The sequence below is a fragment of the Carlito syrichta genome, unplaced genomic scaffold, assembly GCF_000164805.1.
Source record: "Carlito syrichta isolate Samal-C Ts95f unplaced genomic scaffold, Tarsius_syrichta-2.0.1 Scaffold268348, whole genome shotgun sequence".
In the NCBI taxonomy this organism is placed as follows: domain Eukaryota; kingdom Metazoa; phylum Chordata; class Mammalia; order Primates; family Tarsiidae; genus Carlito; species Carlito syrichta.
The window spans coordinates 14,807-28,494 of NW_007212444.1; the positions used below are offsets into that span (position 1 = coordinate 14,807).

At 36.1% G+C, this 13,688-nt stretch overlaps 1 protein-coding gene across 1 annotated transcript in view; it reads left to right on the forward strand.

Moving 5' to 3' along the window:
• Positions 1–6: 6 nt before the first annotated feature.
• The window catches only part of LOC103254069 (serine/threonine-protein kinase MARK1-like), a 69,572-nt gene continuing 55,890 nt past the window's right edge, over positions 7–13,688 (forward strand). Inside the window, exon 1 of the mRNA XM_008052231.2 lies at positions 7–231. Within this exon, the coding sequence (XP_008050422.1) occupies positions 181–231 (51 nt within the window). The 5' untranslated portion in view covers positions 7–180. The remainder of the gene's footprint in view (positions 232–13,688) is intronic.

The following is a 13,688-nucleotide window of genomic DNA, read 5'->3' on the forward strand; positions in this document are numbered from 1 at the left end:
CTCTTCACCATCTCCCCCGCCGGGGCCGCTTGTTGCACCGCCCCGCCGCCTGCGAGAGCCGCTCGCCCCGGCCCCGGCCCCGGCCTTGTGCTCGCTTCCGCACCCCCTCGCTCTCGTCGCCGGGGCCCGCACCCCAGCCCGGACGGCGAGACCCGGGCCAGACCCCGCTGCCCGCACAAAATGTCGGCCCGGACGCCATTGCCGACGGTGAACGAGCGGGACACGGAAAATGTGAGTAACGGGAGCCACCCCCGGGAGCGGTGGGGGAGAGACCCTCATCCGGCCTCACTTCCCCACCCCCCGCCTCCTGGCTCGGGCCGTCCCCCGCGTCCCCCCGCGCGGCCGCCCGCGGCAGGGTGTCCACCTGGAGCCTGGCATGACCCTCGCCCACCGCTCAGCCCTGTTCTTCATTCCAGCCCCTTTTCGCTTCTTTCCCGTCAAGGGTGAGGGTGGGCGAAGTGAGTGGCGCCCTCTCGCTCGGAGGGGATCTTCCAGGAGCGGGTGGGGTGATGGAGGGCAGAGAGGCAGAATGAGATGGCTCAGTGGGCATCCAGGATTGCTTTATTTCTGCCCTGCATTCTGTTTCTCCGCCCGAATGAATATTTGCTTTAGGATGACAGACAAGCCTCGTACCCTCTTGCTTTTCTGGGTCTTTCACTCCTTTGCACACCCCCTTCCCCCGCATTGCCCCATGACTTTGCTTTTTGTATTATTGTGTCCACATTTTGGGTCACGGGCACCAACGGGAGAAGGAGAGGAATGAAAGTAGAGCTGTGTGTGCATGTGTATATGAGTTTATACTGCTGGGATACTCTTCAGTAGAGATGAGTAGCAGCATTTCGTGAACAGCATCTGTGGCCCTAGGGTTACAACAAAATGTTTAAAAGCCATATGAAGCCAAAAGCTTTTCAATCTCTTCTTCAAGTCTGCGGTAAAGATTCAGGGCAGGTTTTACTTTAAATATCTCTCCTCCTTCTTGGAGTGTCACAAGGTACATTTCTTTGAAAGAAGAATTTTCTGTGTCTTTGATCAAATTGCCCTCAGGAGTTTTTATCAAGATACAGATGTCCCTGGTGTTTAAACTCTTGAAAACTAAAAGAACAAGACCAGTTGTATTTCCACCTTCGGAAAAGTACAGTGTGTGTGTGTGTGTGTGTGTGTGTGTGTGTGTGTGTGTGTGTGTATGTGTGTGTGTAAGTTCCTTTGTGGCAAAGGTTTTTTGTTTTAGTTTTAAATCCTCAAGACCTGTAAATAGGGCCTTGGCTGATTTTCCGGCTGATTTTAAGAAGCTAGAGGGGTACTAAGTTTGAGTCTGCTGTCCAGAACTCTCTGCTTATCTAGTTAACTCATCAGCCCTCCAGCTTTTGATGTACCAGTGACTTCATAGGGTTGGTAAAATAAAATAGTGAAGTGCTTTGGTGTTCTTGGACAAAAGACATGAAAAGAGGGAGAGAGGCTCACTTCTGAGTTGTTGGAAGGGGTCTAAAGAGATTATTTAATCTTGGAGAGTAGGGGAGCACAGAAACAATACAATTATATGATGGAAGAGAAATTCTAGTAAGAGACCATTGTTAGAGGACCCACAAAGATGTTTCAGATTATGCTTTTGTCCTCTCTAGTGTTGTGCATTTAAGATGGTTAAAGATGGTGCAAGGCTGCTGCTTTCATAAATCATAACTTAATTTGCATCATAACTATTTTAAGAAATACGTAATTGATACATAATTTTGATTGAGAGATTGAACAAGGTCAGAGAAAAAGATGAAAAATTTGGTTTAAGGTGATTTTAAAGCCGAGTTGGCACAATATTTTTCTAGCAGGAACTCTAAAAAATTTCCTGTCGTTCAAGAGTGTGAATGAAAGTAAGACAGATTATGACCTTTGTTTTTATTAGCAAAAATACCATATGTGTTAGCCTAGGATAAGGGGGAAAATACATTGTTTTTGTTTTCTTTTGGATTTTTGACTATTATAGCTCTTCTCCTACTTATAAGGTATAGGCATGAGATAGCATTATAGAAATATGCATCAAGAAATAGTATCAATGTAAGCCCCAAAAAAGAGAGAGATTTTAAAGCTAAGCAATAATAGAATGATAAATTTTGTTTTGCGTACCTTCTGAAAATGATTATGCTGTATAAACTCATCTGTTCAGTATCTGAACATGTTATTTCAAAGACATTTTATGGTCTTGTCCCTTATTGTGTTGTCCATCTAGCTTACTTTACCCACATCCTAATTTTCTCCTAATTGCTGTATAAAATATCTCTTATATTTTGGCTGTTAATTAGTCAGTTTGTATGCACCCAGCTTTCTTTTTAATTAGTTAGTTTGTATGCACCCAGCTTTCTTTTTGAGCTGGAAAAGGGTACAGCAATAGTTTTTAAGACAAGGCCTCTCCCCTCAGGGAGCTTACAGAAGAGACAAATGTAATTGCAAACAGCATACAGTAGAAGACATTGTGTAAATAGGACTAGATTGGTTTATGTGTTATAGGTGTTTATCAAAGGCACTGCTACTGATGGCTATTAAATCGCCATTGGTATCTGTCTTTATTCTCTGGTTGATAGTAAATGACTTTATCTTTTCTTTCCTCTCATTGATGAAATAAAATAACAAACCTGCTTGTTAGCTAATAATGCCAGCATGGCAATCAAAATGTACATTTGTTTGTAGTAGTTTTCAATTAAATGACATTTTAACAAATAGTTAATTTTAATTATATTATAAATATTAAAGAGTTCTAAATCCTTTGGCGTATCGAGGATAGTAACTAAAAATATTTTACTACCTTTAGAAATTAAAATCAACACATACTGTCACTTAAAAAGCCATCTTGGTATTTTGCTGTAATTTGCAGTTAATGGACAAATTTCTTTGGTCATACATGTAACATTTTGATTTTGTATCCTTGGAATATGTAATACCTACCCTTTCCAATGTTGCTAATATATAACCAGGATAAATTAAAATATTCAAAATGGAAATGTTATATAGCACTGATTTCTTATGTTCTACTACTATACATAGTAGAGTGAGAAAGAATTACTTTTCCCTGAGAACATTTTGTGTTTACTTTTTCAGGGGTATTTTCTTGAATGAAAGATTTGTGTGTGACTTATTAATGGCCTCAAGTGGCTAAATACAACAGAACAACCAATGCTTAACTTTTAAGGCAATAAACAGTAGTAAAATAAATACATATTGCAGATTATGGAATCTGTGCAAAATATGTTTGATTTAGGTTTTAAAGAGTAAGTCCAGAACAAGAATGAGTAATTGAAAGATTTCTCCTTTTTTTCCTTTTGTTTGATTACACTTGGGTAGTTTCAGCATGGATATAGATAATATATTAGCATTACTCTTTTATGCTTTTTAATGAAACAAATTTTAGTGTTTTGGAAAAACTCTGATCATGCTAATTTTTATGGATCAAAAATGTTCAGGCTCGCTTTCAGTGATGAAATTGTGGTCAGTATGAAGAAAACTAACTTGATTGACTATTTTCGGAAATGTTTTAAAATTGAATTTGGTTTGTTTCAAAAATCTTTAGTTAAAACAACTTTTGATGGCGAGTCTTTTGATAAATCTGAAGTTCATAGTGATGATTGTAGCAAGTACTTAATATAGCTGAGGTGGCCTATGGGAATCATTGTTAATAGTGTGAAAAGGTGAGAGGAAGCATGCTTTTGCCACTACTGTTGGGTTTCTCAGCATGTGTGCATCCCTCATGTGTCATAGTACCTATCACATTGCATTCTAAATGCTGCCTGTCTCCTTCAGTCTGTGTTGCCATTGTCCAGCATAGTGACTAGTACATGAGATCAGTGCTGTAGCATTCCCTTTGAATTTTTTCATTTATCATCAAAATACATTAGTGACATTGGTAAGGGTAGCAATTAAATATTACAATCTGAGAGGCTGAAGCCTTCAGAGAGAATATTTAGTGATGTGCTGAAGGTTATAATGAATCTCTAATATCCACTATTGTTTTATCTTGCTGTTGCTTCTTGGAGGTGGGTTTTTGTTTGTTTTGTTTTTGTCTTAGAGATTTTAGAAGAACATATGCAATGATATAAGATACTTTATTAGAAGAAGAACAAGATATGCCATCCTTTTCTCTAATTCTGAATCTTTACTATTTCCTCTGTCTAGAGTATCCTGCACTTGTCCCTTCATATTAAACTTGATAAATCCTTTATGGCTTGGCTCATTTTTTAACAGGACTTCTGAAATGATTGCAGCCGTCACTGCTCCCTTCTGTAGGGGAACACTTATGTATGTATATAGTCCATATGTGAGTGTTATGCAGGGCAGTTCACTGTGATAAGAAATATCTTTAATGTCTGTCACTTCCCTTTTGACCTACATGCTACTATTATGTCTTCTTTTTTTAAGACCCAGCTTATATAGAACTAGCTATGTTACTTTAAAGTTATTATTTTTCTTCTTTCTTCTCAGAGTTTCCTTTGGGGGTCATTTTTCCTTTTCTTGATGAACATCTTTAGAAGTTCTTTTGATGAGTGATTGTTATTCATAAACTTTCTCAAGTCTGAAAACATATTTTGCCTTTATTCTCAAAAAATAGTTTTGCAGAGTCTGAGCTCTAGATTGATAGTTTAATTTCTTTCACTGCTCAGAAGATAATATTCTGTTGTCTACTGATTTCCATTGTTTCTGTTTAGAAATCATCTGCCAGTTGGTCGGTGATCTTTTCTATATCTGTCTTCAGTGGAGTCATATGGTTCATCAATTCTGGAAATGCACCAACCATTATCTCTTTAAATATTACCTTCTGTTCTCTCTAGTGTTTCTGGCACTCTGATTAGCTGTGCTAAAATTTCTCATATTCATTTTTTTCTCCCATTTCATTGTTTATTTGTACTACAATCTACTATAATTGCTAGATGTAATATGTTTAGATCTGTCTCTCTTTAGCTGTATTTAGTTCTGTTAACCCATTTGTTGAATTTTTTTTATTGTGGTAAAAAGCACACAACATGAGATTTGCCCTCATAACAGATTTGTAAAGTATATGGTACAGTGATTTTTTTTGGTGGGGTGGGGATATTTTAATGGTGGTGAGGAGGCAATTTTATTATTTTTTCATATTTTATTTTAAGTTTATTTTATTGATTCATACTGGATGTATTTTTGGGGTACATGTGATAATTTTACACATTCTATAGTTAAATCAGGGCAATTGGGCCATCCATCACCTTAAATATTTATCCTTTTTTTATGCTAGGAATATTTGAGTTATTCTCTTCTATTTTGAAATGTATACTTGATTAATATTAGCTATAGTTACCCTAATAATGTATTGAACACCAGGTCTTATTTCTTCAAAGTATATATTTGTACCCATTAATCAACCTATTTCCTCCTGCCCCTACCTTTCCCTGGCTCTGGTAACCACCAGGCTACTCTTTATCTTCAAGAGATCCACTTCTTTAGCTCCCTTATATGAGTGATAGCATGTGGTATTTGTCTTTATTTGCTTGGCTTACTTCATTTAACATGATGTCCTCCATTTCCATACGTAGGCACAATACTGTACAGCAGATCTGTAGAAAGTTTTCATCTTGCATGACTGAAACCTGATACTCATTGAATGGCAACTCCCCATTTCCCTTTTCTTCCAAACACCAGTAACCTCCATTCTTACTTTCTGCTTTGATGAGTTTGACTACCTTAGATACTTCATATAAGTGGAATCATGCAGTATTTATTCTTCTGTGACTAACTTATTGTATTTTAGCATAATACCCTCCAGGTTCATTCATGTTGTGGTATATGATAGGATTTCTCTTTTATATGACTGCATAATATTCCACTGTGTGTGTGTACCACATTTTGTTTATTCGTCTGTTGAAAGACATTTGAGTTGTTTCTACTTTTTGGCTATTGTAAATAATATTTTAAACATGAAAGTGCAAATACGTCTTTGAGATGTAGATTTCAGGTTCTTTTAAAAAAAATTAATATCCAGAAGTGGATCATACGGCAGTTCTATTATTGGTTCATATGGTAGTTCTCTTGAGTCAAATAGTAGTCATATTTTTGATTTTTTGAGGACCTTCCATTTTACATTCTCTCTGACAGCGCACAAGGGTCCCAATTTCTTCACATCTGCACCAACCCTTGTTATTTTCTAGTTTTGTTTTGCTTTTTTTTTTATAATAGTCATTCAAATGGTATGAAGTGATATCTTATTGTAGCATTGATTTACATTTTCCTGGTGATTAGTGACGTTGGCCATCTTTATATATTATTGACCATTTGTATGTCTTCTTTGGAGAAATATCTATTCAAGTCCTTTGCACATTTAAAAAATAAAGTTATTTATTTATTTGCTATTGAATTGCAAGAGTTTACTGTATATTTTGATTATTAACTCCTTATCATATATATGATTTGAAAATGTTTTCTTCCATCGTGTAGTGTGCTTTTTTACTCTGTTGTTGTTTTCTTTGCTGTGCAAAGGCAGAATTTTTTAGTTTGGTGTAGTCCTACTTGTTTAGTTTTGCTTTTGTTGCCTGTACTTAAAAAATTTTTGTTTTTGATTTTAAAGATGTGGGGTACAATTCAGGATTAGGTTATAAGTGGTTGTCATACAGATAAAGTTTGGGCCTGCCTTTGGTTCTCGCTTTGCCTGGTTTGTGATCAGGTACCCTTATTGATGTTGTGTCCCTTCCCACCACCTGCACCCCAGTAGTATCCCGCTACTGCCAATCCCTTTCTTAAAGTATTATGGTAATTGTTCAGGGTCCGCTTATAAGTGAGAAGATGTGGTATTCTGTTCTTTGTTTCTGTGATAGAATATTGAGTATGATCAACTCTAAATTCATCCAAGTTGCTGCAAAGTTCATATGTTTGTCCTTCCTTATGGCTGCATAATCTTCCATTTTGTATATGTACCATATTTTTAAAATCCAGTCCAGTTTTGATGGGCAGCATGGTTGGTTCCATGGTTTTGCTATCATGAGTAGTACTGCGTGGGCAGGTATCCTTTTTGTAGAATGATTTGTGTTCCTCTGGGCATATTGCTGGGTCATATGGAAGGTCAATTTCTAGTTCTTTCAGAAATCACTACACTGTCTTCCAAAGAGGTTGCACTAGTTTACATTCCCACCAGCAGTGTAGAAGCATTCCTTTTTCTCCATCCTTGCAGCATTGTTTGTTTTATTAATGATGGCCATTCTTAACTGGAGTTAAGTGGTATCTCAGTGTGGTTTTGATTTGCATTTCTCTAATGAGTAGTGAGGATGAGCACTTTTTCATGTATCTGTTGGATGCCTGTATATCTCCTTTTGAGAAGTGTTTATTTGTGTCTTCTGCCCACTTTTTTAATGAGGCTATTTGTTTTTTTCCTTTTGGCACGTTTGAGTTTCTTTTAGATCCTAGACATTAGACCTTCGTCAGATATATGGTTGGTAAATAATTTCTTCCATTCTGTGGGCTGTCTTCCTGCTTTCTTGATGGTTTCTTTTGCTTTGCAGAAGCTTGTCAGTTTGATGAGGTCCCACTTGTTTTATCTTATCTCTTATGGCATATCACTTGGGGTTTTGATCAGGAATTGGTTGCCAGTTCCAATTTCCATAAGGGTGTCTCTTGCATTTTCTAAGTTTCTTATAGTTTGAAGTTTTACGTTTAGGTTTTTGATCCATTTAGAGTCGATTTTTGTGTATGGTGATGCATTATAGTCCTGTTTTAATCTTTTCCATGTGGTCAGTCAGTTTTCCCAGCACCATTTACTTCTCCTCTCCCCAGTGGTTGTTGTTTGGAGGTTTTGTCAAAGATGAATTGGTTGAGAAATTGAGGCTTTGCTTCTGGACTCTCTGTCCTGTTTCATTGGTCCATATGCCTGTTCTCGTACCAATACCAGGCTATTTTGATTATTGTAGGCTTATAGTAAAGTTTAAAGTCTGGAAGTGTGATACCTCTTGATTTGTTTCTTTTGCTAAGTATCATTTTGGCTGTTTGTGGTCATTTATGTTTCCTTATGAATTTCTGTGTTGTCATTTCCAGGTCTGAGAAGAATGATGTTAGTAATTTAATGGGTATTGCATTGAATCTGTAGGTTGCCTTTGGTAGGATGGACATTTTAACAATGTTGATTCTTTCTATCCGTGAGCATGGAATATTTTTCCATTTGTTTGTGTCTTCTTGGATTTCTCTGAGCAGTGTTTTGTAGTTTTCATTATAAAGGTCTTTCACTTCTCTGGTTAGGAAGATGTGGTGGTATTTCATTTTGTGTGTGTGTGGCTATTGTGAATGGGATTGTGCTTTTTATTTTGTTCTCTGTCTGTTGTTGGTGTATAAGAATGTGACTATCTTTTGCACATTTATTTTGTACCCCAAAACTTTGCCAAAGTCTTTTATCAGTTGTTGCCTGTACTTTTGATGGCATATACAAGAAATCTTTGTCAAGACCTATGTTTTTTCTAGGAATTTTATAATTCATATCTTATATTTAAATCTTTAATGCCTTTTGAGATGGTTTTGTGTATCATAAAAAGGTTGTTTCATTTTTTTGCATGTATGTATCTAGTTTTCTCAGCACTATTTGTTGAATAGACTTCCCTTTCCTTTCCCCATTGTATATTCTTAGAACTCTTGTTGAAGATCATTTGACTGTTTATGTGTAAGTTTATTTCTGAGCTCTCTATTCTCTTCCATTGGTTTATATGTCTGTCCTTATGGCAGTACCATACTGTTTTGATTATAGTAGCTTTGTTTTGAAGTCAGGAAGTATGAAGCCTCCAACTTTTTCTTCTTTCTTTTTTTTTTGAGTTGGAGTCTCACTCTGTCACCCAGACTAAGTGCAGTGGCCGTTCTCGGCCACCGCAGCCTCGACCTGCTGGGCTCCGGCGATCCTTCCGCCTCAGCCTTCCCAGTAGCTGGAACTACAGGCGCGCGCTACCACTCCCAGCTCAACTTCTTTCTTAAGATTATTTAGTGTATTCAGTGTCCTGTGTGGTTCCATGTGAAGTTTAAAATTTTTCTGGGGGGGGGAGGGCTATGCAAAAAGTGCCATTGGGATTTTCATAGGGTTTGCATTATTACATCTGTAGATTGCTTTGGATGGTACGAGCATTTAAGAACTATTCTTCCAATTCATGAACACGGGATATCTTTTCATTTATTTGTGTCATCTTTAATTTTTCTGTCAGTAATGTTTTATAGTTTTTTGTTTGTTTGTTTGTTTTTTTGAGTTGGAGTCTCACTCTGTCGCCCAGACTGGAGTGCAGTGGCCGCTCCCAGCCACCGCAGCCTCGACCTGCTGGGCTCCGACGATCCTTACACCTCAGCCTTCCGAGTAGCCGGAATTACAGGCATGTGCTACCACGCCCGGCTGATTTTTTTATTTATTGTAGAGATGAAGTCTCGCTGCCCAGGCAGGTCTCGAACCCGCAGGCTCAGGTAGTCCACTCACCTCAGCCTCCCAAAGGCGCGGGATTACAGGCTGAGCCACTGAGCCTGGCTGTTTTATAGTTTTTGATACATCAGTCTTTCACCACCTTGGTTGAGTTTTTTCCTAAGGATATTATTCTTTTTGATACTATTATAAATGCATGTGTTTTCCTAATTTCCTTTTCAAATAATTCTATGTTAGTGTATTGAAATATGACTTAGATTTTATATGCTGATTTGTACTGAAAATTGTGTTGAATTTATTAATTCTAGCAGGTGTGTGTGTGTAAGTAATCTTTAGGGTTTTTTATATATAATCATCTCATCTGCAAACAGAGACAATTTTGCTTCTTTCTGATTTAGATACCTTTACCTCTTTTTCTTGTCTAATTGCTCTGCCTAGAACTTCCAGTGTTATACTGAATAGAAGTGGTGAGAATGGGTTGTAATAGCTCCTCTTTTATTTCTGATTTTATCTGAGTCACGTCTTTTTTCTTAGTCTAGCTAAAGATAAGTCAACTTTGTTGATTTTTTCAAAAAAAGTCTTAATTTTATTTATTTTGTATTCACTATTTTGTTTATTTCTGATATAATCATTGTTATTTCCTTTCTTCTGATAACTTTGGGCTTAGTTTGCTTTTTTCCTAGTTCTTAAGGTATAGTTTTTGCTTCATTCCTGATCTTAGAGGGAAAGCTTTATTGTTCACCATTGAGTATGTGGGCTTTTCATATATGGTATTATAATGTTGGGATAAGTTCCTTCTGTTCTTATTTTGTTGAATGAATCACAAAAGGGTGTTGAATTTTGTCAAATGCTTTTCTGCATCTGTTGAGATAGTCATGTGATTTTTATCTTCCTTCTATTTAATGTGGTGTTTCACACTGATTGATTTTTTTTTTTATGCTGAACTATCTTTGTATCCCAGGAATAAATCTCTCTTGATCGTTTTCTGTGATCCTTTTAATGTGTTATTGAATTTGATGTGCTAGTGGGTTTTTTCTTTTAAGAATTTTTTGCATCTGTATTAAGTAGGAATTTTGATTTTTTTTTCTTGTAGTTTCATTTTTGGCTTTTGTGTTAGAATAATGCCGGTCCTCTTCATTATTTTGGAAGAGTTTGAAAAAGATTGGTGTTAATTCTTCTTAAATGCTTGGATTCACCAGTGAAGCCATCTGGTCTTGAGCTTATCTTTGTTGGAAGATTTTTGATTAATGATTCAATCTCCTTATTAGTTGTAGCTCTGTTTTGATTTTCTGTTTCTTCATAATTCAGTCTTGGTAAGTTTATCAGGGTTCTCTAGAGAAATAGAACCAATAGGATACATCTGTATTGATAGATGGATAGATAATAAGTCTATAGATATACAAGAAGATATTTATTATGGAAATTGAGTTCCACAAATTGTCATTTGCAAACTGGAGAACCAGGAAAGCCAGTGGTGTAATTTATTCCAAGTCCAAAGACCTGAGAACCAGTAATTCCCATGTCTGGAGGCAGGAGAAGATGGCTATCCCAGCTCAAGAAGAGAGAAAATTCACCCTGTCTCTACATTTTTGTTCTATTCAAGGACTCAATGGAATGAATGATGCCTGCCTATATTGATGAAGGCATATTCTTTGTTCAGTCTTTTGATTGAAATGCTAATCTCTTCTGGGAACTCCCTTACAGCTATATCACAAAATAATGATTTATCAACTATCTGAACGTTACTTAACCTAGTCAAGTTGACACATAAAATTACCCATTATAGTAGGTTGTATGTTTCCAGGAATTTTTTTTTTCTTCTGTTATTCAATTTGTTGCCATATATTATTCATGGAAGTGCCTTCTACTTTTTTAAAATTTCTGTGGCATCAGTTTTAATAGCTCCTCTTTTATTTCTGATTTTATTTGAGTCTTATCTTTTTTTCTTAGTCTAGCTAAAGATTGGTCAAAATTGTTGATCTTTAAAAAAAAACCAAGTCTTAATTTTGTTGGTTTTGTATTCACTATTTTGTTTATTTCTGATTTAATCTTCATTATTTTCTTTCTTCTGATAACTTTGGGCTTAGTTTGCTCTTTTTCTAGTTCTTAAAGTATAGAGTTAGGTAGTTTATTTGAGATCTTTCTTCTTTTTTAATGTAGGTGCTTTTTAATGAAGTCACTATAAACTTCCCTCTGCTTTTGTTGTATCCTTTAAGTTTTGCTATGTTGTGTTTTCGTTTACTGTAAGATATTTTCTAATTTCCTCTTTGATTTCTTCTTTGACCCATTGGTTGTTCATAAATGTGTTGTTTAATTTCCACTTATTTGCTAATTTTCAGTTTTGCTTCTGCTTTTACTTTCTAATTTTATTTCATTGTTGTCAGAAGAGATATTTGGTATGATTTCAATGTTGCATTTGGTAAGACTTATTTTGTGACAAAATATGCTATTTTTCCTGGAGAATATTTCATGTGTGCTTGTGAAGAATGTATATTGTGCTGCTATTAGGTAGAATGTTCTGTATGTCTGTTAGGTTCATTTGGTCTGTAGTGTTCAGGTCCTCTGTTTCCTCATTATCTTTTATGTGGATGCTCTATCCATTATTGAATGTAGGATATTTAAATCGTCTCTTATTATTTTGCTCTCTGTTTCTGCATTCAATTTTGCCACTGATTGCTTCATATATTTAAAAGCTCTGATGTTGTGTACGTATATATTTACAATTTTATATATTCCTTGTGAATTGACTCTTTATTATGTAGTGTCCTTCTTTGTCTCTTTGACAGTTTTTCCACTTAAAATCTATTTTATTTGCAATAAATATGACCATTCTGCACTCTTTTGGCTATCGTTTACGTGGGATATCTTTTTCCATCCTTTCATTTTCTGCCTATGGATGTCCGTAAATCTAAGATGAATCTCTTATAGACAGCATATAGTTGGATCTTATTTTTAAAATTCATTCAACCACTCTATGTCTTTTGATAGGGGTGTTTAATACATTTACATTTAGTGTAATTAACCATAGAAAAGGACTTACTATTGCCACTTTGTTAACTGTTTTCTGTCTTGTAGTTCTTCTATCTCTCTTGTCCCTCTTGTTCTCTTTCTGTTTTGTTGATTATTTTGTAATGGCATCTAGATATGCCAGAGTCCATCAGCATCCAAAACCAATCCCTCTGGCAATTCCTCAAAATTAGAGTACTGGACACAAGCTCCACTCTTTTCTTCCCCATCTGTTGAGTTTTTAATTGTATCAATTTTATTTTTAATTCCTAAAAGTTATAAGATTTTATTCTTTGGCCTTTTAAAATAATCTCTTGGTCCTTGCTTATTTTTATGATTTCATTTCAATTTCCTTAAACATTTAATAGATAGTTGTTTACATTCTGTTTTTGATAATTCCATTACCTCAGTTCCCAGGAGTTTAGATTCATTGTTGGTGCCTGCTAATTCTCATTCACTATGATTGTTTCTTTTTGTATGTGCTAGTCTTTGATGGTGAACTCCTATTTGCCCAATTTTTATCTGTGTGAAACTTGAGTGCCTAAATTGAGCATGAATATAGGGTTTGTGTTTGCTCCTGCAGAATCCCTACTGACCTGGGGCAATTTAGTGTCCTTTAGGAATCCTGGCTCAATGAAGGAGTTGTACCTTCAGCTCTCTAATCCTGTATTGGATCTTGTATTTGACCCCAGACTAACTCTGGCTTTCAGCTTTCAAAAGGTTTTTGTTGATTTATTTTTTAAATTTATTTACTTGTTTTTGTTTTGCCCTCAGATAGCTCTTACTCTTTTCCAGTTTAGCAGTGCTTTAAAAAAATATGTTTTATTATGGAGGACCCCTCACAGTATTTTGCGTACTCTAATGTAGCAAAACTGGAATAAGCTTTTTGAAAATGAGTGTTTTATTAATGATGATCATTCTTACTGGGGTTAGGTGATATCTCAATGTGGTTTTGATTTGCATTTCTCTGATGATGAGTGAGGCTGAGCACTTTTTCATGTGTCTGTTGGCTGCCCATATATCTTCTTTTGAGAAGTGTCTATTCATGTCTTTTGCCCCCTTTTTAATGGGGCTGTTTGTTTTTTTCCTTTCGGCACGTTTGATTTCCTTATAGATCCTAGATGTTAGGTCTTTGCCAAATATACAGTTGGCAAATATTTTTTCTCATTCTGTGGGCTGTGTCCCTGCTCTCTTGATGGTTTCTTTTGCCATCATTAATAAAACAAATAACAGATGCTGATGAGGATGTGGAGAAAAAGGAATACTTCTACACTGCTGGTGGGAATGCAAACTAGTGCAA